We start from the raw sequence: 26847 nt of genomic DNA, 5'->3' as shown, positions 1-26847 counted from the left end.
CTAACATCTGTTGCCAATCCTCCTCTTTTTGCTGAGGAAGATTGGCCCTGAGCTAACATCCGTGCCCATCTTCCTCTACTTTATGTGGGACACCACCACAGCGTGGCTTGATAAGCGGTGCTTAGGTCCATGCGCGGGGTCCAAACCAGCGAACCCTGGGCCACCGAAGCAGAGCATGTGAACTTAACCACTACGCTACTGGGCTGGCTCCTAATAGATATTTTTAATAAATGCTATGTGCCAGGGATTGTGCCAGTCACTAGGGAGATAATGCTGGTTAACCTATTTTGGAAAAATAGGTTAAAGTTGTGGTGGAAAAAGAAGTTAAAGTTATACATCATTATTTGATTCTTCCTGTGATAGACGAAGGAGAAGTCTGGGGACCTATTAGGTGCCATTTTTATTGGGATTGACTAACAAGACAGAGATGCTTTTAGAGAATCAACTGCTAGTCAATAATTAATGAGCTGAAGTAGAGAAAAATCCAACTTCCTGGAGCAGTGTGATGGTCCTTGATTTAAAAAACTATATCACGTTGTATACTGTGAAATTAACTAGCAGAAAAGAAATATGTTTTACCTCTGAAATATGTTTTACCTATGTTTATAACTCAGTTTTATGCTGAGTTATAAAATGAGGCACTTTAGAGTGAAGGTTGATTATAACACCTTAATTATGATGAAGTGTTTTCTAACTTGGCTGATATACAGGCGTGGATCTCAGAGCCTGTTCTGGAAGTTGCTCTAAAATGATGAAATGTTTGGTAAGGCAGTTTGCCTTTTGTGTCTCGCTTTTCTCCTGTGTCAAATGGAGAATGGATACCTCTCCACTGTACTTACCTCACATCATAACAGAGAGGATGACATGATCCTCACCTATGAATCAGGGGTGTACTCTGGGAAGAAGATAACATCCATCCTGGGGGGAAATGAGGTGAGAATGAGGTAATTGGGATACTATAAGAAATATTCCAGCAGGCACACCCACCCAGTCCAGTTAGCCTTCTTCAGCCGGGCCCACTGCAGTAGCCACCAGACTGGCCTATTATATCTACTCTTTCCTCCTTTCTATCCAGTCATCACAGTGTAGCTAGAATGAGCTTGTAAAAATGTAAACACATTATTTCCCCCCTCAGAGTCCTTAAAAGGCTTTGCATTGAATTTAGAGACTGAAACCCTTACACAGCTCTCCAGGCTTCCTTCCTGGTTCTTCAGGCTGTTATGATGACTCTATCCTCCTTGTTTTCTTCACCACCATCACAACCTACAGTTCTGTAGCATCTTCAGTGAGTCCAGTGCCCCACATCGGGGGCCCAAGGTATTTCCTATGGCTGGAATGTTCTTCTCTGCCTGCTGCAGCCCCAGCTTCCTTTGATAAAGTAACACATACACATCCTTCAAAGCTCAGCACAAAAGGTTCGTCTTCCAGGAAGCCTTCTTGGACTTCCCAACACTGTTAGTTTTCCTTTGGACCCATCTGGATTACATTTGATTCCATGTTACAAAAAACTGTGTTGCGAGTGGCTGAAACTTCACATACAGTGGACTTCAGAGATCGGTCACTACTGCTCTTGGTTCACCAACACAGTGATCCCATTAAGGACACGGGCTTTTTCCACCTTCTTCTCTGCTGCCCTTGGTGTGTTGGCTTCCATGTTCACGTGGCTTCCCTCATGGTCGTAAGACAGCTGCTACAAACCGGAGACATGGTGACTGAATTTAAGACAGGAAGGAGATGGATGGAAGGGGCGGTGCCAACCACGGCTTCTTTTTGGAGATCTCCTTACCACTTATTGGCCAATAGAGACATGTAGCCACCCCCACTGCAAGGAGGGCTGAGAAAGTGACTATTTCGATTTCTCAGTGTCTAGCATAGAAGCAGAAAGAGAGCAGGAGATTGAGAATGGTTGCTGAGTCAGTTAACCTAAACTGACTTTCAAAGCATGTTTTTTGATCCCTTAGCCCCTGGAATTGTCCTTTATGGCACTCATCACATTTGCATTATTGGTTCAATGTCTGTTTCCTCAATAGACTCTGAGCTCCATGAAGGCAGAGAAGTGTTGGATTTATTCTGTCTGGTCTCCCCGGTGGTTAATATATCATCTGTCATGTAGCAGTTGCTTAGTAAACATCTTCTGAAGGAAAGAATAAGGAGTACAAAGAACCCAGTGTTGGTGCTGTGGAGGGTAAAGTGTTGGGTGAGACACCATCTCACAATAAGCATTTATTTTTCTCTCTTCTTTCTTTACAAGAGATGAGGTAAATAAACAAGTAATTATAATAAAAAAATATTTTTTAAAAATTACAAGAGAGTGATTCAAAGGAGGGACCAATGGCATCTGATTTGGGGATAGGCAGGTATGAAAGCATCCAGGAAATGAGTAGATCTGGGATGACTTTTTATATGTTGTCAGAAAGAACGTATTTCATTCAAAGAAAATGACAGCATTCAGGAAACAGTTAGTAACATAGTTTAGCTGCTGCCTCGGTAAGGTAGGTATAAACGGGGAAGAAGGCTAAAGAGTTGAGTTCAGCTCATATGTGTGTATCAAATATTTTTCAGTGAAGGGTAAGTTCAGTCTTGTAGCAGTGTGTACAGTGGCCCTGAAAAGAAAGGCAGAGGAACCTGAAGCAATTATTGCTTGCCCAGGAAAAGAACAAAGATCTGATGATGGTTGATGGGGTGAGCAAGTATGGAACTGATTTGAGAGATGGCAGAAATTGAAGCCTATTGGGCTGGGTGACTACTTAGCATGGGCTGGCTTTTCAGTGTGTCTGTCTTCTTTTGAGTCTGTTCTGCTCATCCCCTGAGACATCTCCCAAACCTTCCTTCACTCCTGACTGCGACTTTTTCTAGCTCATCCCCAAGAACAAACCCTTTCAAATCCTGGGATCCCATACCCATGTGGGGTCCTACCCGGGCCCGGAGAGATTTCAAGATGAGGAGCTGAAACATAATGCTCATAATTTTATGTTGTTTCTTGTAAAGCAAACTAAAGGTCAGGAAATGGAACAGATGACTTAGGAAGTTACGTGGAGGTGAGGGGCCACAGAAAGGTCACTTTAAGGTGTCCCTTCTCTTCCTCTCAGTCATTTTCACCGCTTTCCTAAATACCGTAAAAGCCTCTTGTCTTCTCTCTCTTGCTGCACATATTGACTTCCCGTGGGTCTGCTGGAGATCTGTGTGCAAATAGAAATCTTGTCATGCCAATCCCTTGCTTAAAACCCATCAGTGACTCTCCCTGAGTTCTGTGCATGGGAAGGCACCCAAGATCATCTTACGCTTGGTCGCTGTCGACCTCGTGAGCCATATCACCTACCAGCCTCCCCTCATCCCTCTCACATTGTATCTGTGGTAATGTGAGCTGCTCAGAGTTGTATGCAGACCGTGCTGCTTTACATTTCTGTCCCTTTGCACATGGCTTTCCCTCAGCCTGAGATCCCCTTCTATCCCTTGTTTATCCAGGAACACCCTACTGTGAGACTCAGATCATTTCCTCCAAGAAATATTCACAATCTCTGTCCCTATGTGTTTGTTTATTGTTGTTATTATCTACTACTTAATGAAGGAAATCATATGGTATTTGACCTTCTCCCTCTGACTTATTTCACTTTGCATCATGCCCTCAATGTCCATCCATGTTGTCACAAATGGCTGGATTTCATCATTTCTTATGGCTGAGTAGTATTCCATTGTGTATATATACCACAGCTTCTTTATCCATTCGTCCCTTGATGGGCACTTAGGTTGCTTCCAAGTCTTGGCTATTGTGAATAACGCTGCAATGAACACAGGGGTGCATGTACCTTTGCAAATTGGTGTTTTCAAGTTCTTTGGATAAATACCCAACAGTGGAATAGCTGGATCATATGGTAGTTCTATCCTTGATTTTTTGAGGAATCTCCATACTGTTTTCCATAGTGGCTGCACCAGTTTGCACTCCCACCAGCAGTGTATGAGAGTTCCCTTCTCTCCACAATGTTATAAACCAATGTTACTGCAATAAACAAAAAATTTATAAAAAAAATAAATAAATAAAATAAAATAAAATAAAATAAAAAGAAATATTCACAAGAACCCTTGCCGCTCAAAGACTAGGCTGTTGGTCTCTCCACTATGCTCTCACAGCATCCTTTGCAAACCTTTATCAGAACAAGCTTGGCAAAGGTATGTGGAGATGATTAAAATTATGTTAGAATAAAAAGAAATTTAAAGTATTGGTGCATGCACAGAAGACCTGTTTTTGCTTCAGGGTGTCAAAGAAAATTGGAAATAAATCAGCCTATAAAAATGTCCATCAGGGGAGGAGTAAAAATAAGGTTGAGAATATAGATGAAAACAAGACTCCTACGAAGTGAAGACATTCTAGTAAAAATAGCTGCTGTCGAAGATTAAACAAGCTCAAAATGAAAAGCAAAGGAAGATAAGGCAGGCAAGATTGAATGCCCTTCCTGAAGACTTCTTAGAATATGGGAGAGACAGAGAAGAAAGGGTGGTAGGTTTGAGATTTAAGAATGAATAGATGGTGAAGGTGCTGAGATTTAAGAATGAATAGAAGGTGACTAGATAACAGAGTTTTGTGAAACTGTGGAAAAAGCTAGAAAAGGTACAGAGGGGAGGGAGAGTTCTTTGAATGGAGAACGAGGCAGAGAGGGGACAGGCGAGGGTTTTAGGTGCTGATGTCGCACTTCAAAGACCACTACCAGGTTGGTGTAGACAGAGAGCACATCTCAGCTCGTAGGCCTCGGTGCTGAGGTCCTCGAGACCTCAGACAGTCATGCTTTTAACAACTACTTTTAGAAACAAATTGGCAAAATATGGAGTATCCATTTCCATTATGTATTAATCATATTATGTACAACAAGAGAGAGGAGGGATCTTAGAATTTGGAGGCCACTAATGTGACTTTAACATTAATTACAAAATTTTTATTTTGATCTTGCTACGTGAGCTTGTTAGATGCTTGGGGGCATGAATCACAAAGTGACAGAAAAGAGCTTTGGGTGGCCTTAAAAGATATTAGAAGAAACCAAAGAGAACATTTAAGACAAAAGGAGGAGGGAGCAGAATCAGAGCCAGCTACCCCATTGCCAGCTTTGCCTCCCTACACACTGCAGAGAAGGGGGGCTTCGCGGTCTCAACAACCCTGCCCTTCATACCAGCAAGTGAAGGATGGAGTCTGTGTATGAGGCCCCTATCTAAACAAGCACATTATTGGAGGTTTAGCTGAATTTGAAACAAAGTGTTAGGAAGTATAGGTCAGGCTTGTCAATGAGGAGTGGGTATTGTTGCTCCTCAACATCATAATTTAGCTCAGAATAAAAGTGGCACAGGAAGGTGTTTACTAGAAAAACCACAGTTTCTTAGTGGCATGCAGAGATAGAGCCATGCAAGTGAGTTCCTGAAATTTGTGAGGGTATTTATAGAACCAGGAACATATCCTGTGCAGTGGGTTGTTGAGGGGAGAAAAGTTGTGCAGGGACCCCCAGGCTGAGGATTTGTTGTGTGGATTTCGTCGGGAAGACATGCACAGTATTTGAGAGGGAGACTATACAAATAGAAAGTTATTCCATTGTGCCAGCCAGGACTTAGTGAGGCAAATGACATCCCTCTAACAGTAATTGAAGGGAAAAAAGACATGGGAGTAGGGGTGAGTGTATATATATTTATATCAGATGGGGTAAATTTATATGTTATTTCTCTAAGTATATGTGTGTGTATAACACTTCTGTACACACACACACACACCTATGAAAGACTAGAAAATCATGAGAAAAATTACAGAAATGAGAGAATAGAGACATATAATTATGGAAATATAGAAATAGAGGTTAGGCAGGTGAAAATTTTAGTGTAAACTTTGACAGGAAAAGAGACACCAGAATTCTTGGAGGCAAAAGTAAATTTAAGAGCAAAGAAAGTCAACATGGGAGCATTGGGAGTTCATGTCTGAAAACATAGTGGATTTGAGCAAGCAGTTTCTGGTGATCATTTCCTAGGGTGTTAGCTGTGTGCGGCTTTTATCAAGAGAGTTTGTGTCACCCTCCCTACAGGAACCTCTGGGTAGCCCCATGGAACAATAGGCTCATTTATACGTGAGCATGTGACCAGCCCTGAGGCAAGGGTGGATGGACACAGCCAGTCATGAATTGTTTAATTCTTCTGGACTTCATCTTTAAGAAGACTGAACAATTTGGATGCAAACTCCAAACTTCACCCACTCATACTGGAAAATGAAGGGTGGAAATAGAATATTCAGTAAAGAAAGATTTTTGAATTCAGAATAGCACAATTATTTAAAAGATGTAGCAAAGAGTATAATTTTGAGGAAGATAAAGACAAGATATTTTTAGAACGTCGTATATAAAAGTCATATATTTACATATACATTGATAAGTGAGATTGGTTTATATTTTTCTCTGTGTTCTTAAACTGTTTAAATAGCATGAGAAAGCGAGTTAAAGGAAGAGGAACACTTTTGTGCCTCAGAGAATGTTTTTGGAGCCAGTTAGGATTACAAGACACGGGGTTCAGCCCTGGAGAGCGTGCGACATTTTATCAGAGTGTGGGGAGAAACAGAAGGAACAAGGAATCGTGATCTTGGAAAGAAAGTTTCTGGAAGAGAAGCGCTGAGACTTATAATTGTTCAAGAGTCAAGAAATATCTGATAGAAAAGGGAAAGATAAAGCAAACTAAAGGGAAACAATGCAAATAGCAAAGTTTTGTGTTCCTAAATTCATGTCACGGGCTTATCTGAGGATATTATGACGGTTTTGTTTGATGTCGGGAGAAACTCAAATACGTGTAATATGGAAATAATTTTAAAGGTAACATTAGAGGATAAAATGAAATGGCATTAGAAAGGATTTTGTAGACCATTAAGTACTATCAAAACATTAGGAAACAGGTTTGAGGTTACGTAGCCAGGTTGTACTAAAGGTCTGAATACTCTTCTATTTTCTGTTGCTCCTAAAGTATATCAAGGGGAAAAAAGAACGTCATTAATTATATACAGATTTCAGATAAAATTTCATCCTTACGTAGTGAAGTATGTGAGAGCCTACCAGCTAGTTTGCAGAAGAAGAATAAAGTTTTCATAGCAATAAAATAATTTCTAGATGATGAAATATATATTTTTCCTATGTTTTGCAAATTCTGTTTCTCTCTTATTGCTTTTGTTTTCTTAAGTAGCAGAACTGAGTATTTTAAATTTAATTGTAATTTTTATAAAGAAATACACATATATAGGTAATAAAATGGTGCTATAGGATTTATGACTCAAAACAGCAAACCTGCCCCATCTCTTTTCACCGCTTTTTTCTTTCTCCTGAGTTCTCCCCAGAGGCAGTTAATTTCACCTCTTATAGCTGTTTCTTCCTCTATTTATCTGCAAGTTTCTAAACTGTGTACTTATGCTGGCCTGTCTGAGTTCTTAGTGGAGACGTTTTTCTGTGGTATCCCCATAAACCCAAGGTAGCAAGAGCAGGAAGGGACGATTTAGCAACCTTATGCCTCCCCCTCACCCCCCACACGCACACCTTCCCCTCTTCGTATTTGCCCAGCGTGCTTGGTGAAACCACAATGTTGGTCCCATCAGCATTCAGTATTTATTTATAGTGATTGTGTAAGTATTGTGGTGTGTCATGATTACTTTTCCTTTTTGCAACAACTTCTATTTTCCCTGAAGTCAATAATGTCTCATGTTTTTGTCCTGAGTATGACTAAGAAGCCCTTAGTAGATCCCCTGAGAGATCAGTAAAGCCCATCACCACGGTGTCCCAGGCAGCTCTACCAGTTAATCTGCTGGTTTCATTTCCGGCCCCTCCACGTTCCCCCTTCCCCAGGTCTGCCTCACAGTGTTGTCTGACACTTCCTTAATTTGCTTTATGTTGGATCTCCTATTTCCTTGTTCACATGTCTTATATGGATTACTCCTTTGTTTTCTGAGAGGTCATCCTGAGAAAATGTGTAATCATTCTTTCATCCAACACATATTTATTGAACATATATGATGAAACAAGCAGTGTTCTGGGAGCTGAGGATACATCAGAGAACAGAACAGATGATCCCTGACTACTTGGAGGACCTTATTCCTGTGTGTGTGTATTTGCAGGGTTGCCAGATAAAGTACAGGGGGCTCAGTTACGTTCCAATTTCAGATAAACAACAAATACATTTTAGTGTAAGTATATTCCAAATATTCCAGGGGACACACTTATTCTAAGAGAGTTCTTCATTATTTATCTGAAATTCAAATTCACCTAGGTGTCCTGTATTTTTATATGATAAATCTGACAATGCTAGCTAGGAGGGATTATACTGTCTAAACGATAAACGTAATAAATATGTAAGTTATAGAGCTTGCTAGCAAGTGATAAATGTCATACTGGGAAGAAGAAGGAAAAATAAGGCAGACTGGGAGTCCAGGAGCAGAGCCTGCTGCTTTAAAAGCGTAGTCAGGGTCAGCCTCCTTGAGAAGGTGAGAGGTTAGCAAGGGCCTGAAGGATGGGAGCAGTTAGCCCTGCGGGTATCTGGGGGACAAGTCTTCCAGACGGAAGGAACACCAAGTCAGGAGCAGGCCTGCCATGGCCCTGGAGGGTCTGTGAGCTAGCGGGGAGGCCAATGGGGCGGCAACAGAGCACATGAGGGGCCAGTGGTAGCCCGTGAAGTCAGCGAGGTGACGGGAGTCCAGACCACACAGGAAATCGCAGGCCGTTGGAAGGACTCTGCAGTTTACTCCCAGTGAAATGTGGAGCCACGCAGGGCTTTGAGCGGAGATGTGGCATAAGGTGACTTCTGTTTTAACAAGATCCCTCTAGTTTCTCTCTTGAGGATACACTGAGGGGCCAGGGCAGAGGCAGGAAGTGCAGTCGAAGATGATCGTGGTCATCCTGGTGAGATGAAGGAGCTTTGGACAAGGAAGATAGCAGGGGAGCTGATGAGAACAGATTGGATCCAGGGTGAACTTTCCCTTTAACATTTTACTGTGAAAAATTGCAAACATACAGAGAAGTTAATAGCCATATACCTGCCATCTGGGTTCTAGAGTAAACACTTTGCTTGATTTGCTTTATCACGTTTCTGTCCATCTCTCCATCCTGTGCCTGTATCATCCCCTAGTCTGGAGCATCTCTGATTCAAGATCTGCAAAGATAAGTATTCGGTCTCCCTTGGTGATGATGTGGTCACTGGCACTATGGGATAGTCACAGGCAGAGCAAACCTGGGGTGGGGCACAGTGAATCTGGGGGCTAACTGATCCCTAATTGGTTGACATTCAACCCATTCTGTTTTCAGCTGTACTTCTTTCCTCGTCTGAGGCAAGTAATTGGTGATTTTAAAACCTGAATTCCCTATAGTTTCCAGGCAGGATTTGCCTGCTTTTGGGCAAAGGTCATTTCAGGATTTTAGTTTCAGCTCTCCCCCGCCCCCCCCTTAGTCAATTACTACTCATCTATCTGTTTTCCATCTTCTAAAAACGTGTTGACCTCTCTTATCTACTGTTATATCCTCTGCATTTCCCTTTGTCGTTGTGGCTTTATAAGATTTTTATTCCTTGCCTTTCCCTTGAGTGGGGCTTTGAGAGGAAGGAGATTCATGTTTTCAAGTGTTTTGTCACTACAAATGATCTGAATGTATTTAGTAATACTTTGTTTTCCATTTCAATGGCTCTACCAATATACTAAAGATACATTAAAAACAGTGGCAAAGTAACAGTTTTCAGGATATCTGGATTTGCAGACACTGTTGTTACCTTATAGGACCAGGTCAACACCAGGTTGGAAACCATCGATGGGCGTCATTGTCACGAAATGTTAACCCTTGGCTCTCCCAGTACTGATTTCAGTCTGTGTTTGGGTTTTCATATCAGTGTTTAGAAGAGAGGATGGAGTTCAGATTGAGTCAGACACACGTGACCCTATTTGATTACTGGAAGGGATGGGTTTTCATTGCCCCTTGGAGCCCAGCTCTCCTTCCTGAACAGCTGCAGCATCTTTGGGGTGGGGGAATTCTGGTTTCAATTGTTGTGTCCCAGCTACAAATCCCTCTCTGGGCAGCCCTTCTCTCTCCAGCAGCAGCATTTTCCATCTCATCGCTTTCACTGTGCCGAGTGTTCTATCAAATATTTATCATAACTCTGCCTTCCCTGTCTGAAATGGTGCCGTAGACTGGTAATTAGATTGCAGCTAAGCCTTCTTAATTTCATTTGGCGCAGAGCCGGGAGAATGGAGCCCTTACGTAACAGGTAGGTGAGAGCTGGTGGGCAGTTGGCATGAAGTGCTCCCACACAGATTTTCAAGCAGATGAAAATGGCGTTTCTGCCCGTTGATCAGTACGTTCATCTGCTAGCTGTTCTTCTCGTGTTTGCTTCCAGAACGAAGCCACTGAGAGTAATTTGTCTACAATGTGCCTGGGAAGTGAACTTTTCCCCTCAAAGGGAGACGACAAAGGCAGGATAGAAATTTTTTTCTAGCCAGCCTCAATAGCCAAAAGATTTCTGACTCAAGGCCCTGATCATGTTGGCGGATTGGCTGTCATCATTTAGGGCACAGCAATAGTTAACCCTTCAAATGAGCATGTGAGGACTACGTTCCTCCGATGTATGATTTATTACTGAAGACAACAGCAAATCACAAAACTGGGAATCAAAAGACTAGTGTCTGTGTTCTTGCTGTGTGTCCACGAGTCACCCACTTGACCTCTCTGAGGCTCTCTTTCTCCACTTGTGCAATGGGGGCAGTAACACTAGCCTGCTGAAGCGCTGGGCAGGTATGATAACAAAATGAAAGGATTTAAGAGAAGGTATTGAGTAGACTCGAAGGGATCTCTCCTATATGGTTTCCTTTTGCAATGTGGGGCCCAGGGCAAAGCACTCTGGGTGCACCTAATTTGCATCCTTTTTATATGAGTGAAACAATCAGATTCAAATTCAAAGAAATTCTTCCAAGCATGCATTAAGCACCTTCTTTGTTCTGGGTCTGGGGTATGGTCAGAGCTGGGTAATATGATCATCAATGTAGACGTCATAAAATGGCAACATGTATTCCTAAAGAAAAGAGGTGTTGCCCATGGGAAGAGTCTAGCTAAGAACTCAGACAGTGATGGCTCCTGGCAAAGCCCCTTTAGGGCGTGTGGTTAGGTGGGAATAAGTATTGTCTTTGAAATCAGAGAAATTCAGGTTCTGTTTAAACTTTGTCAAGTGCCAGCTAGGTGACTTTGGGCAATTTACTTAACCTTTCTGAGCTACAATCTACAATTTCCCCATCTGTAAATGTGGATAATAATGCAAACCACTTAGAGTTGCTCCAAGAATTAACTGAAATAAAATCTATAATAAGTTTATCATCATTACATCAACAATATTATAATTTTAACAATAATAATTTCAGGCAACTATTGAGTATCATATGCCAGACACTGTTGCTGCACGCTTACACATATTAATACTTTGTCCAAAAAACTCTAGGAGGAAGGAATTATTATAATCATTTTACGGATGAGAAACTGAAGCACAGAGAGATTAAATAAATATCTTTGGGCTGTAAAGCTAGTTAGTGGTAGCCGTATCCAGGCAGTCTGGTAAAGATAAAACAAAGGGTGTCTTCTGCTCTGATTCCTGTTGTTCATCTCTCTGAAGTTTTATCTAAGAAAAGGGCATAGGAAGATAAAAATGAGACAATAAATATGAAAAATGCTTTGTGAATAATAAAGTGATAATTCCAGAAGCTTATTTATTTGGGTAGTATTTAACCATTTATCATTTCAAAAGCTAGAGTGGCTGAGAGGAAACCCCAACCTTTGACGAAGACGTCTTCACATGACATTCATGGTTAACAGAGCCTCAGTTGCCCTATTAACAGGTGACCTTGTCGCTTACCTGAGAAATGCAGGTATCAGGCTTTCAACATGGCGAACTAGCGATTGAACACCTGCCATCTCACTCCTCCATGTGTCAGGGAACCTTTGGCAGATAGCTGAATTCCCAGTCGCCCAATTTTGAGCATATGCCATTTCACGATAATATTAGATGATGACAGAGTCTGCTGTCCTATAAATTAATTTAACACTCTTTCTCTGGAGAGCAGATGACTGCATTCTAAAAACAATATTTTCACTCAAGTTATGATGGCTTGTAAAAACACACAGTGAATGGGGTTGACAAGGAGGTGTTAGGAAGCATATGATCTCCCAGGAGGCTGAACTGATCTACGCTTAGGTGAGTCGTCTCCTCTAGGCGGGCGTGTCAGAGATGGTTGTCTCTTAAAATGATGGCTCCAGTGGAGATAAGAAATATGAGCTGTTGTGGTCAGTTAAGTGGGGAAGGGCTTAATGAGCCGGAGTTGTGCTGAGTGACCCAAAACACATAAGCATTAAAAGAAAAAAAAGGAGAGGATGAAAATTGTATTAAATAATTTGTTCCTATAGTGAATAATATTTTTTTTAAGAATGCACTCCAGGTGGAATGAGAATTTGTGAAGCTATATAATGAAGAGAATATTATACTTAATTCTGGATGGATTCAGGATATTTTCTTCTCTCCTCCCTTCCCCTGTCTCCTTTCTCTCTCTCGTCTACTGATCTATTGATTCTCAATCCAATCACCTGCTTTCTTTATGATTCCTGTTATATCTTCATTCTTTGACCCCAAATCTATCTTTCTCTCAAAGGAATTCTATAAGCAACAGTTGATGTGGATTATCATTCACATCTTGGTTTTTGTCAGACTCTCCCTTCTCAAGACAAATCATCTCATCTTTTCCTTTTTCTTAACTTTCTGTAAATAAATAATGTCTTCTATGTATCACATATTGTAATTGTTATCAGGTATACAAGGCTGAATAGTCTGTGACCCTTTAGGAAGGTCACAGGGGAGTTAGAGGAAGATGGACAAGAAAATAAGGCAACAAAGTATTATAGGTACCCTGCTTGAGGTCTGTGCAGGAAAATCTCAAGTCCCAAAGAAGGTAATCTAAAGGTGTAGAGAGTGCAAAAATATCCCATAAAGGCAGGGCTGCCTGGCTGGAGCGTTAATAGGTGTTAACTTTGTTCATTCATTCATTTAACAAGCATTTATTGAGTGCCCATTGTGTACTTGGCACTGTACTAGGCCTTCGGGGTATGAAATTTAGCAAGGAATAACCTTGCCTGGCACTCAACAAATATTTGTTGAATGACCAAAGGAAGAGACTCACTTTGATTCACCTGGTGAATGTGGAACAGTTTTCTGCATGTAGAAAGGCAGGAAACTTTAGGGGATTCTGAGGAGTTCAGAATATTTGTGGGGTAGGTAATTTGGAGGTGGGCATGGGCATGGACAAGTAAGGTCGCAATATAGCTGCATAGTTGTGCAGTGCACAACCTGCACAACAGTATGTGGTCATTAAGGCATAGTGAGAAAGAAGGTGGGAAAGGAATAGTAGCTGGACCATAAAGTGCTTCATGTGTCAGGCTAGCTGTTCTCATCGGGGGCAGGAGAGAGACAGAGGTAGGGAGAGAGGGTATCAGAATCACTGGTGGATTGTTTCTTCAAATTGCGTGTGCTTCTGCCCATCCTAGAGATGCAGATTCTGCCCTGTCCCTCCTACACACACACACATGCTCACACCACTGCTCTCCCAGAATCTTTGCCACAGCCTTCTGGTGCTAATGAGAATGAGTCACATTCCTCAGGTGGGCTGGAGCTCAAACTGACTGAGAAACACAACAGACAATGGGGAACCACGTGCAGGTTTTTAAGCGAGGCAGCAGCGTGAGCCGATTTTCCTTTTAGAAAGATGACGCTGGCACTGGAGAGGAGGAGGTGGGTTAGTGAGCGTGGGAGATGAGGGCGTCCCGCTGGGAAGCTTTCACAGCCTCGGGGGCTGATGACATCCGTATTCCCAGCTCTTGAGGATACTCCTGCGGCCCTCGGGTTTCGAGGTCACGGACGCAAGATTCAGACCAGAATGAAGGAGGTTTGTCAGTGTTTCCATGAGAAGGTGGTGGCAGCTGACGCATTCATAGGAGTTATAGTTTAGGACAGATGCGGACATTCAGGCAGATCTACGCGGGGAATTAATGAAATAAAGCTGTCGAATATGGACATGAGTCATTTAACTCTAAATTCTGCTTGTCTGGAAGACATTTCTGTTAGTTATTGTTTATTTTTGATGGTGGTGTTTTTGCTTGTGTTGTTGTTTGTATAATATAGCTGTATACAGCTTGGTCACCTTAAAAACAAATACTTTATCAATAAATCCATATTTTCTGGTTCTATGTGACCTTTTTTTCATATAGTAAAACATATGATTTTCTGTGATCTACTTAAATATCGGCTGTGCCTGTCAACAAAAAGTGAGTTCATATATTTCTGTTTCTAAAGACTAACGTCCCCAAGAAGAAAAATATATACGTTTTCTTGCTTTAAGCTCGTTTTTTGTGTGTGTGTGAGGGAGATCAGCCCTGTGCTAACATCTGCTAATCCTCCTCTTTTTGCTGAGGAAGACTGGCCCTGGGCTGACATCCATGCCCATCTTCCTCCACTTTATATGGGACACCGCCACAGCATGGCTTGCCAAGCAGTGCGTCGGTGCGCACCAGGATCCGAACCAGTGAACCCAGGGCCGCCACAGCAGAGCGCGCACTTAACCGCTTGCGCCGCTGGGCCGGCCCCTGCTTTAAGCTCTTAATACCTACACATAATGTGATTCCAGTCTGTCTCCCCAAGCTACATAATTAGAGAGGAAAAGAAAAATCTCCTTTCTGAAATCCTATCACATATCATAAGAGCCAGAGCACTGGACCCCCAGATACCTCAGTGACCTCAAGATTAGTAGGGAGCAGTTAAATCATTATTTCTACAACTTTTGAGTTTTCTATTATGTTCTAAGTTAGTATGGAAGAATTAACTTACTTCCTTTCCACCCATTTTTTTCCTTTGAATGAAGTAGCTCTGGATGAGCTACAGAACTTGGTTATGGGATAGTTTGTTACCTTATAATGTTAGGAAAATAAGATTGAAAGGTGGTGCTAGAAAGCAGGGTTAGGTAAACATATTGTAGGCTAACAAAATGTGCATTGAATCCAGTAACACAAGTCCGCACTTACTTGGCACGTTATAAACCACTGCTGGGTCCATCTATTAAGTGATTCACCCACTTTTTAATATGGGTTCATTTTTAGATTAATAATTTTGGGAAGAGTACAGCTCTTCAGCTGTATAGCTGTGTACTGGATTGGGAACCAAGAGGCTGTGGTTTCTAGCCTGGCCTCAGGGACCGCCCTGTGTGACCCTCTCTGCCTGTCTGTCCGTCTGTGAGATGACAGCATTGCCAGTAGCCTCAGTGATTCTTTTTATCCTCTTTATTTCAACAAGGCATGTTTGTAGATTGCCTGGCCCATAGTAGATACTCTAATGTTATGACTCTGTGTCATCTAAGGAAAAAGTGTCCCTTTTGCTGGCACATGGGAAGAGGCCTCCTAAGAAAGCAACACATCATTACGCATCATAATAGGACCAAGTCATAAAACAAAATGCCCTTGATAAGAGTTGGAATGCTTTTTCCCGTTACTGAAAGAAATTATTAAAAAACAAAACATAACTGAGGCATATGGCAAGAAATGTATGTCACTCATAGGCATCAAAAAAGAACATGTTTGCAATGTTTGCAACAGCCCAGATGTGCTTATAGAACTTCATTCAGGCCATTGGGAGGAATATTGAGACACGATTCTTCTTCTTATTTTGTTTTTTCCCTTCAGCACTGAGAAATGTGTCTAAGTCAGTCATGAGTTTCCTTCCCTTTGGTAGGATCAAGGGCACAGTGAGGAATGAGGCCAATTGTAGGAAACAGTAACAGCCAGAAGAGGCCCAGTATGCAAAGACTAGTGCTTTGCATTACATTCGCTGATTACAAATCAGGGAAGATTTGTAGCAATTCTAACTTACTTTTCTTCACTCGAGAAGAAATGCGACAAACAACAGCATGGAAAGCCAGTATTAAATACTCAATTGACATGAGCATCGATGCTACAAGTCACGAGGAGTTATCTTTTGGAATGGAAAACACAAAATTACTCAACATCAAAATACTCAAGCATCAAAAATAAAGGAGCTGCATTCACTCACAGACAGTGAAGCCCAGTCCTGTTTATGCCACCAGAGAGCTGGCTATAAATATAGTCTATCCCATGACCTGCACTGGACACATGCTTAATTTTGAAATAATTAGGGCCACTAGCAGATAATCTTTTGACATTAAATTCAATGTTTATTTAAGGTATATTAAACCATAACACTATAAATCATTTTACATGAGCATTTAATCTGCTTAAATAGCTTATTACTATTTCTGACATTGGTAATTCCTTGCCTGTGCTAAATTATCACGGTAAGTAACTAAGCAGGTATGAAAATCCAAATCTAGGAGCTTTACAGAAAAAGGGGGTGTGGTATAATGGGAAAAAGGATGCTGGTCCCAGTTCTGCCACTGATTTGTTGCGTGATCTTGCACAAGTTGTTGAAGAGCATTAGTTCTTCAAAGAGCATCAGTTTTCCTATCTATAAAATGGGAGGGATACTGATAATGATATCAGAGGGTAGGCAAAGGAAGCAGAACCTGAGAAGGTGTAAATGAAAAGGAGTACTGTTGATTACAGTATTGATACTGTTCTGAGCTCACACATGTCAGATTCCAAAAATGAGAACTACATCCTCGCTCTCTTAGAGAGCTCACACATTATGAAAAGGGGCAGACAGGTAAATTAGCAATTACAGCACTGTAGAATGAGTGAAACAATGAACTCATGGGCAAACTAAACAGCATACAGCAAGAAAGATTCACTTCTCTGGTGAGGGAGATGATCATGGAAGATTTTTCAGGGGGAGGTGATATTTGAATGGGGGAATGTTTGTCCTGGTAAGCATGGAGGACAGAACAGAAAGGGCATTCTACACTTAGTGGCAGACATGCAAAAGTGTGAAAGGAAGAGTATGTTGTCTGGGAATGTAGAACTAAAGGAGTTCATGGGTCCCAGAGCTCAGGGAAGGGCAGGGGAGGCTGGCAGGGGTGGCCGTGGAGAATAATGTATGCAAGTAAGGGTATTGAATCCCAGCCTACAGGAGGGAGGGAAAGAGTGATAGTTTTATGCAGTTCCCTTTGGTGGCAGTTTACTCTATGGATCACAGAGGGTAAGGCTGGAGGCAGTGGGACCGTTGCAGTAGTCCAGGGAAAAGATGAGGCACTGAACTAAATACTGGCAATGTTAACCAAGACCCTGACAAGTGTTTAGGGGAGAATGAATGTTTTGGTATCTGACTAGTTACAGAGAATGCCTGTGCCACCAACCCTCTTGGGAAAAGCCTGTGGGGCCTTCTAGTGGAAGGTAGTGGACTGGGTGATATGCCTTTGCATTTGGAAGCTCAGGGAAATGGCAAGGGATAGAGTTGTAATTTGAGAGATGAAGTAGATGGTAGTGAAATCCATGCAGTTGCAAATAGAGAGTGTAGAGTGAAAAGAACAGTGGCAAAGGGCAGAATCCTTTGGAAGAGCAAAACTTAAAAATAGGGAGAAGAGTGGCCAGCCTGGTGGCATAGTGGTTAAGTTTGCATGCTCTGCTTCAATAGCCTGGGGTTCACGAGTTTGGATCCCGGGCGCGGACCTACGCACCGCTCATCAAGCCATGCTGTGGCAGGTGTCTCATATATAAAGTAGAGGAAGATGGGCACAGAGGTTAGCCCAGGGCCCATCTTCCTCAGCAAAAATAGAGGAGGATAGGCAACAGATGTTAGCTCAGGGCTAATCTTCCTTACATACACACAAAATAATAGAAGAAATATAACCTATGAAGAAGGCAGGGAAAGAACAATTAGGTATCAGGAGATCCATCGAGTCGTGTCATAGAAAAGAAAGGTGTTGGGAGTTTCAAGGAAGGAGTGGTCAATACTATCAGACGCCTTTCTTGAGTGATCAAGAAAGATAAGGGTTAAAGACCATCCATTGGATTTGATCATTCTAGAAGCCATCTGGTTCCCTTTCCCCCATGCAGTCAGTTAAGAGGTAGGCGGCAGAAACAATGTGTACTGTGGGTTGGACAGTGAACAGGAAATTAGATGGGAAGACATCAAGTGTAAACTTAACTATCAGGAAGCTCAGATGTAAGGAGAAGGTCTGAGAGCAAACAGACTGGGATGGAACGAGCAGAGTTTGCTTTGTTCAAGAGTGGAAGAGGCGTGGTTATATTTACTTCCTGAAGGGTAAGGACCATAATTCAATAAGTTGGAGAGAGAGAAGAGTGATGCGATATTTGCTGTAGCTAGGCTCTTCATGAATGGTAATGGAAATTAGGACATCGGGAGAGGAGTGACCTTAGACAGGAGGACTTCTTTCTGTGATGAGAAAGGTGTGGAAAAGGATAGGTATAGATTGAAGTAAATTAGCCAGTGGAAGTACCAAGAGAGAGGAACCCGTGCCTGATGAAGGTGAAGTCATCAGTAGCCTGTTGAGGATGGAGATGGGTGGTGTGTTGGAAAACAATAGAGAGGAATAGGAAATGGAGCTAACCACGATAAAAAGTAAAAAGATCAGTTGATTGCCGGTGGCATAATGTCACTAATCTGAAATGGAAAGGGTTCTTCCAGCATAGCTCAGAAGCTCTGCCATGGTTTAGAAGGATCCATGGTTTATACACTTGATCCAAGATTGGGATTTTGTAGGGTAAGCACTGTGGATGGAGGGAGGGAAGAGTTGAGAGTAATTTGGTTTATAACAGGTTGATTTGCTTTTAGGTTAAACAGTAGGGGTTTTGTTTATGCAGTTGGTGGTGGCTGTTAAATTCTTGTCTTGAGAACTGAACATATACTAAGAAAAGGCATGGAATTTAAATCTCTACAATCAGGGCTGTAAACCCTCTGGGCCTGATAACTTCCATGCTTGAAACTGTTGCCCAGTTTGACTACTGGCTTTCTTAGCGAATCATATGTTGCTGACTAGCTACAGGAAGGAGATGCAAGAGGAGGTGGGCAGAAATTTAATTCCTGTGTTATTCACATTCAGTTTGACTCCATTTCATATTGGATCCACTGTGCATAGTTCTATGGATTCATTAAAGAGTCTGCAGGCAGGGTTTGTGCATAAGTGACAGTATACTTAAGGCAGAAAAACATTTCTTTCACTGTTTTCTGAAGTTAACTAATTGTTTAAAAGTTGTTCGGAGTGGTGGTTCTTTCGGGTTAAAACAGCCTGCTCACATCAAATGTACTTGGGCACTCTGCCCAGAGGCATTCATACCAAGGATGTTTACAGGCAACTCTTAAACGTAACTTGCAGGGCTAGGAAATGCCAGAACTTCAACAATAGGCAAAGCCGCTCTCTGGAACAATGGGAGAAAGGGTTGAAGTGCTATTTTGACACTGGCCTTTGCAAGTTTTGTCCCAGTAGCTCCCAGTTTGGGAAGCAGGCAGCGGAGGCACACACAGGAACTTGTGGGAGTGGGAACAGGCCAGTAGAGTTATAAAAGCCTTGATGGATTTTATTTTATAAGGAGGAACTGTTGTGGGAAAAGCACTAGACTGGGAGTCAGGAAATCTGGGTCCTAGTCTACTCAAATCACATCAAAGATCTGGGCCTCAGTGTCTTCATCTGAAAAAACCACATGGTACCACTGACAGGACCGTGGAGGCAACACAGTTACAAGTTAAATCCTGACTCCTTTTATCTGCTTTATATTTCAGGGGTTCCGGTTTGGATTTTGTTTAATGAGTAGATTCTGATGCTAAAATAACTTTAAAGACTTTTAGCTAGAAGATGTTTCCCAAGATCCTTTCTATCCAAAATTCTAATGCTCTAAATGAGAATAACCAGTAGAATTACATTTACTCTAATTCTCATGAGTCCAATAGTTTTAATTATTGTTATTGAGCATATTTTTATTACTTTGCACAATATTTGATTTTGAAAATGCTTTGTATCAACCATATGAATCAGGATTTCTTAGCTTGAGTCCATGGATGGATTTCTGGGAGTCTGTGAAACCCATAAACACATATGAAAGACTTGGTAGATTTGGGCATACAGAAAGAGTCTAAAACTTTAACCAGATTTTCAACAACTAAATGAAAGCAGTAAGAGCACAAGTCATCCCCCGCTCGATGGGAGTCAAAAAAGTCCAGATCTCAAGGTGACACAGAGCGAGAGGAATTCAAATAGATTTTATAAGCTCTATAACGAAAATGCCTTCCCAGTCCCCTCACACAACAACATCCCCTCCCAAGATTACATTGCCGGTATGTATTCATACTATTGCGGGCAGGGGAGAGGGTCAGCAAGGTCTTTGGTGGTGGTGCAGTATCCCCCTTAGCTTACATTTTCTGATATTTGAAAGAAGCCAAGATCAAATTCTTTGGCTCTCCATGCCAATTCTCCACAACTCGGACATATTTTTAGTAGATAGAAAGAAGCATAGTCTTCACTTTTTCAATCTATGGCCTTGTCAACCTGGAGTTCTAGATGGCTCATGGGCGTGAAGGTAAGTTTTTTTTAAAAGATGCATTCTGAAGTAATTAGGACGAATAAGCATAAAGGAAAACATACATGTTTGGCCATTCAATAAGATCTTGTCTTGAAGGGCTCAGACAGTGACTAGGGAAGACTTCACTTTTTCTGAGTGCATTTTCAGGTCTATTTTGTACTGAATATTTGTGTGATTATTAACATTATAATCAATAACAGACATTACCATGGAATTTTAAGTCCTGGTTCAGAGGGGAATAACCTGGTGGGAAGAATTGAGCACAAGGTCTGAGGCTGGAAGCAGGACATGGGGGCAGAGATGGGGCTGCAATGGAACATCAGAGCTCAGAGAGAAGCCTCCAGACACGGTGACCCAAGCTGGGGATTGTACGGAGCCCCTGATTCCAGTGGCAGGGCAAGGCTGGGTCCCAGGGACGTGTACCTGTGATCCACGTGCGTGGAAAAAACAAAGCTTCTTTCCTAAGCCGGATGCTAACTCAGACACTGTGCACCAAGTAGAAAAACAACGAGCATGAAAAACAAGACAGACAAAAAACGGTAACAACACTAGAACTGAAAGTTGATTTTAGATACTCTAAGAATTCTCAGAATTTAACACTTTTGCTCCTCTTTCATTTCAGATGCTGCACAACAAACACGTCATGGTCCGTGTGGGAGGAGGATGGGAAACATTTGCAGGGTACCTTTTGAAACACGACCCCTGCCGGATGCTGCAGATCTCTCGCGTGGATGGCAAAACATCCCCCATCCAGAGCAAATCTCCAACCCTCAAGGACATGAATCCAGATAATTACCTGGTGGTCTCTGCCAATTATAAGGCTAAGAAGGAGATTAAATGAAACTAGTTGGTCATTACAAGGGGACTCTCATAATGGCCTGCATCCACTTCTCCAGTGTAGTCAGTTTAGTTCACATGCTCTGAAAATTACTTTGGAAAAAGGCTTAACACAGAAAAATGTCATCATGTTGAAAAATGTCCAAAGAGTAGCACTATTTATTTTAATGCTTCTATAGAAAATAACCTATTAAAAGAAATTCTAAACTCAGATTTAAATTAGACAAATTGTAGGCAAATTATTATTTCTCACTATGTGAACACAGTATTTTAGAACACAATATTAGAAATACCATTCAAGCTAGAGATAAAAACTGTTATTAGAGGAAAGTATTTAGGATTTGCAGATAAGTCAACAGAAGGTGCCTGTTTTATGTCTACAGAGTAAAAGCACCCCAGACATTTTAATTGCAGGATTTTTAAGCTAATTTTTAAAAAGTGACAATTAGTATGATAATGTGCTACTAAAAATATCCAACAGCACTATAAATAAGTACAGAGTATTCACAACAGTAATAGTTTCCTGGAAGGGCCACTTTAGAAAAGTTTACATTCACTTGGAAGATTGCCTTAAAGTTTATCCCTTATCTACAGCCAAATAGCTGGGGTACTTTTAGATGTTTTCCGTACACCCCTGGGAGAGTCGCTTATGAATTGTTTCACACATTCCTAAGCTTATGGCTGTGTTGAGACGGACAGTGTAATGCACACACATAAGCTGACATACGTTTATATTTTGACAGAGTAAATTGTACAGTCAAATGTTCCCTGACTTCATGTTATTTTAAGGCATTTTCTTATTAAAGTATATCTTTAGTTAATCCTACTTTGCTATGCTGTCTAGTAAGGTAAATTCACTGTAGCTAATGATGTTACAGACTTATATATACCCTTGTATACCTAGGACACAGCTGTTTTGTACCCATAAACAGCAAAATATTGTCCTCCCTGATTCAAGAATTAAAAAGATAAATTTTAAAAAAATTTATCTGTCTCTATTTCAATGTCTTCAAATGGCAACTTCCCCTGGAATTATGGGAAGAGTCAAATGATGGTTTCCTAGTACTTCTTTTTGGGCTGCTGAGTGCTGGTTGTGTTGTGTTCTCCTTAGTGGGGAGTCTAGATTTTCTCCTAGGTGGTCCGTTCAGTGCTACCTTGAGTATAAAAAGTATAGGCGGAGTTAATTTGTCATTTATATTTCAACAACAACAAAATCCACCTTTCTTGCCCCAGAACATCAGGGAAGAAGTACCTCAGTTTGTTCTGTGACTGATTTAGTCAACGCATATACAACCTGTTAACTGGGAAGTTTTGAAACAATAGGCATGGTATAATTTGGTGGTGCTGGAAGTGGTGATAATCATTCTGGGAAAAAAAAAATTCAAGTTATGTAGGAAATAAAATCACCTTGGAACAGTGAATAATTGTAATATCTTTTAAAATACAGACATTGAATGATTTATGTTCTAAAATAATATTAACACTGAATTTCTCTGTATAGTAATTGGCAATAATATTTCCATCAAAACTTTCTTCTGTTCTTAAATTTTTACCATAAACATATTTATGTCTTTGATAATTAAAGTTAATTTCATTAATTTAGTTAAAAATAAGTCTAGGTTAACAAAAATAATATTAATCTCTCCATCTATTTTATTAGTTTTCTATTGCTAATGTAACAAATTACCAGACAGTGGCTTAAACCACACAAATTTATTGCGTTAGAGTTCTGTAGGTCAGAAGTTTGAGATGGTCTCACTGGGCTAAAATCAAGTTGTCAGCAGGGCTGGTTCTTTCTGAGGAGTCAAGGAGAGAATCTGTTTCTTTGCCTTTTCTACCTTCTAGAGGCTTGCCTGATTTCCTTGGCTCATGTCCCCCTTCCTCTATCTTCAAAGCCAGCAATAGAGTGTCTCAATGATGCTTCTTTCTTTACATCTCTTTGTCTGACCACAGGTCAGAAAGGTTCTCTGCTTTTAAGGATCTATGTGATTAGATTGGGTGCACCCAGATAATGCAATATAACCTTCCCATTTTAACGTCATTAACTGAAGCACATCTGCAAAATACCTTTTGCCATGTAATATAACATATTCCCAGGTTCCAGGGATTAGGATGTGAACATCTTTGCAGGAGGGTGGCATTCTTTCTGCCTATACCACATTTATGATGGTCTTTTAAGTGTCACTAAGAACATGGTCACAACTGACATTGGTGTCTAGCTGCTGAGTGGCACTGAAGAGGGATATGGAAAAATGAGATTATATTCAGAAGGAAATTACCAAATGTAGATGGCTTTTACTCATTTACTCCTTAGTAAAAATTACCATGTTCTTTTTTCAAAATTGTTTTGGCTATTACAAATCTTGCATTTCCATATAAATTATAGACTCATTTTGTCAATTTCTCTGAAAAAGCTTGCTGGGATTTTGCATTGAATTTATTGATCAATTTAAGAATGCCATCTTGATAATATTGAGTCTTCCAATCCATAAACATGCAATGTCACCCCATTTAGATTTTTTTTATTTATCCACAATATTTTGTAGTTTTTAGTTCAAATCTTTTACTTCTTTTGTTTTTTCCTAAGTATTTTATTCTAAGTAATGATACAATGATTGAAATTGTTTTCTTAATTTAATTTTCAGATTGTTCATTACTTGCATATAGAAATAGAATTGACTTCTTCATATATTGATTTGGTATTCTATAACCTTGCTAAAGTCATTAATTCTACAAAATTTTGTGTAGATACTTAATAATTTTCTACATATGAAACATTTGGTATCTTTTTAACCTATTTAAGTATATCTGTTACTTATAACCTGAGTATCTAAGAAACATAGAATGAGAAAAGGGCACCTTAGGAGTTAGGTAGAGTAACCATAACTCCCTTACTTCTGACTTACATGATGAAATAGATTTTAGAGAAATACCCTAGAGAGAGCCAGGTTGTGTGCAAAACTAATGATAGTCATGCTTCACTTAATGATGGGGATACGTTCTGAAAAACACGTCAGGCAATTTTGTCATTGTGTGAACATTCATAGTGTGTATTTACACAAACCTAGATGGTTTAGCCTACTACACACCTAGGCCATATGGTACTAATCTTATGGGACCACCGTCATATATGTGGTCCGTTGGTGACCAAAGTGTCGTTATGCAGCACACGACTGGAGTTCCATTTGAGGTAAGTTAGAAGTACTTGCAAAAGATGGCTCAAACCTGTTTTTATCAGTAGAGGACATTAACTCAAAACTCAACACAAGTCAAGTATGTTGCTATAAATATAGACAATGCAATTCAGGATATAATTAAACTATCACATCCAGGTCAAGTAATTTATGAATATTCAGTTCTTAGACCATAATGATTGTATTTACAGGCAACATTTGTAAGATGAAGCACACCTGGAAGAGGGAGAGCAGGATAATAAAAAGCCAAATCATATAAGAGATTTAGTGTTTGAATTGTTGGGATACAAACTTCTCTGTATCAAACCAAAATTTCTTCACAGTCTGCTATATACACAGTTGCCTTGTGTCAGTGGCTTTTGAGAAAAATCAAAGAAAAGGCCACAGTACCACATCTGAATCAACTAAAGCACATACAGTAGTCATGGGAATTGGAGATTCTTACTTGGAGCTGTTAAAGAATACACCTTAAATGTCAACACAGATAGGCATGCAGATCTACCTACCTCTTACTGATCTATTTATGCAGCTATTATTATTCAAATCTAAAACCCACAAAACTTACTTTTTCTTCTAAGGGTGTAGCATAATTCTTATCAGTGAAAATAAAAAGTCGAACTGTTGGTGGAGAAAAGGAAGATTCAAAGCTTATGTCAATTCTGGAGTACCAAGGATGATAGCTAGAACCTTTATTATAGTATTATTTCTCTAAGGAAACAGGAAACTAGTTATATCATTTCTCCTTTAGAGCATAGGAAAAGAAACATGGCTTCCTATACATTCAGGGATTGTATGAACACACCCAACAGCCTTTAGCTCTGTTCTCATTAATCCCAAAGAAATGAAAGTGCAGTGGAGGGCTCCCTAACCACTAACCCAAGTTCTAATTACTTAAGTGAAGATAAAATTTTGTTCAACAGAGATGGCAAAAGCCAATTTTTATATAGAAAAAAATGTATATTTGTATCCCCATAAAGCAATACAGAATTTATAACAAAACCATGTGTAGGAAAACTATTAATTACATTCCAAACACAATCGGTGGAACAATAGTATCACATATAGATGTCTTAAAAAACATGCAGCATGTCAACAAAGGGGCTGTGTAATAATACACAACTTTTTGTTACCAGCCATATTAATAGTTTAATGATTAGAATTAAAAAGCAGTGATTTAAGCATTTTACATCTTAAAATATTACATATACACATTTTACTGTTTCAGTTATATTTTAGTAATTTGGTTGGGGGTTTGGGTGACATATTAAGCATTATAATGTTTTCCTATTTAAATTATAAACTATGGAAAATTGGCTCCAAGTTAAGGTTTTCATCAGGAACTGATTCATACTTTATGAGGGAGATGCCTGGATGTGTGTGTACAATTTTTTTTTTTAGTAGTCACTTACTGGTTTCCTCTCAGGCTTCTAGTCTCCCCTTTTCCCTTTCCCTTCCTAACACTGTTCCTAACATCTGAGTATCACCTCATAGCCCATGCAACCCACGTGGTTTGGGGGAAAGCTGACCACACCCATGGAGGCAGGTCATGGTTGGAGCAGCATATCCTACTGTTCCCAGAAAGCAATACACCAGCCTATCATTCATGGTTCAACAGTAAATAAGCATGGTATCTATCTGGATAGAAACTGCTGTTAGAAATAGGGTATTATCCCCTGGATGTAAACCTTTTGTTTACACCAACCCAAGCTGTAATTCTTTAAGATGTGGTACAGTCAAATTGTTCTTTCTATATTAAAAGAGAAGGAAAGATTTGCACAGTTTAAGGATGGTATGCTCTGGTTCTAAATCCAGCTATTAATGATCCTTCTTCCTTTCTGCCTTGGAAAAATTAATCATGTTCATAAAGTAAAAAATTTTATTTTTAAAAAACAATTCAATAATTTCACTATCCTTTATGAACAAAAAAATACCACTAATCTTCTAAAAGATGAAGAAAATTGAGCCTAAGTATCTGTCTTGCCTAGATATTCAGAGAATAGTTCATAATGGAAAAAAAGTGATTTTTCCAATGAGAAATGAAGAGACCTATTTTATAGTTCAAACTCTTTAAAATTAACATATACAATATACTGCAATATAACACAAGACTTGTGGGAGGGATGAGCAAGGGGATGGCTCAGTTTCCTTTGTGTAAATCAAATGAGCTGGTCTATTTAACTTACAGTCCCTGTTGGCACTCTGTATCTGCAAATTCTAATTTAGGGCTCAGTTTGTGGCTCTGTCATCCAAAAGAGTTAGCAACCAAATTAAAAGATACAGCAATTCTTCTATTTTAGCTTATTATATAC

The 26847-nt window shown here is 40.3% G+C and overlaps 1 protein-coding gene across 3 annotated transcripts in view; it reads left to right on the top strand.

Annotated features, from left to right (window-relative positions):
* GAS2 (growth arrest specific 2) overlaps window positions 1-22314 on the top strand; it is a 129171-nt gene extending 106857 nt beyond the window's left edge. For all 3 annotated transcript variants that reach the window (XM_087433976.1, XM_014783601.2, XM_087433977.1), the window contains one exon: window positions 21130-22314. In XM_087433976.1, the coding sequence (XP_087290102.1) occupies window positions 21130-21348 (219 nt within the window). In that variant the 3' untranslated portion in view covers window positions 21349-22314. The remainder of the gene's footprint in view (window positions 1-21129) is intronic.
* Window positions 22315-26847: the final 4533 nt, after the last annotated feature.

This window comes from Ceratotherium simum, chromosome 7, assembly GCF_057802395.1.
Source record: "Ceratotherium simum simum isolate JZ-2026a chromosome 7, ASM5780239v1, whole genome shotgun sequence".
Taxonomy (NCBI): Eukaryota; Metazoa; Chordata; class Mammalia; order Perissodactyla; family Rhinocerotidae; genus Ceratotherium; species Ceratotherium simum.
This window is presented reverse-complemented; position numbering and strand designations above follow the sequence as displayed.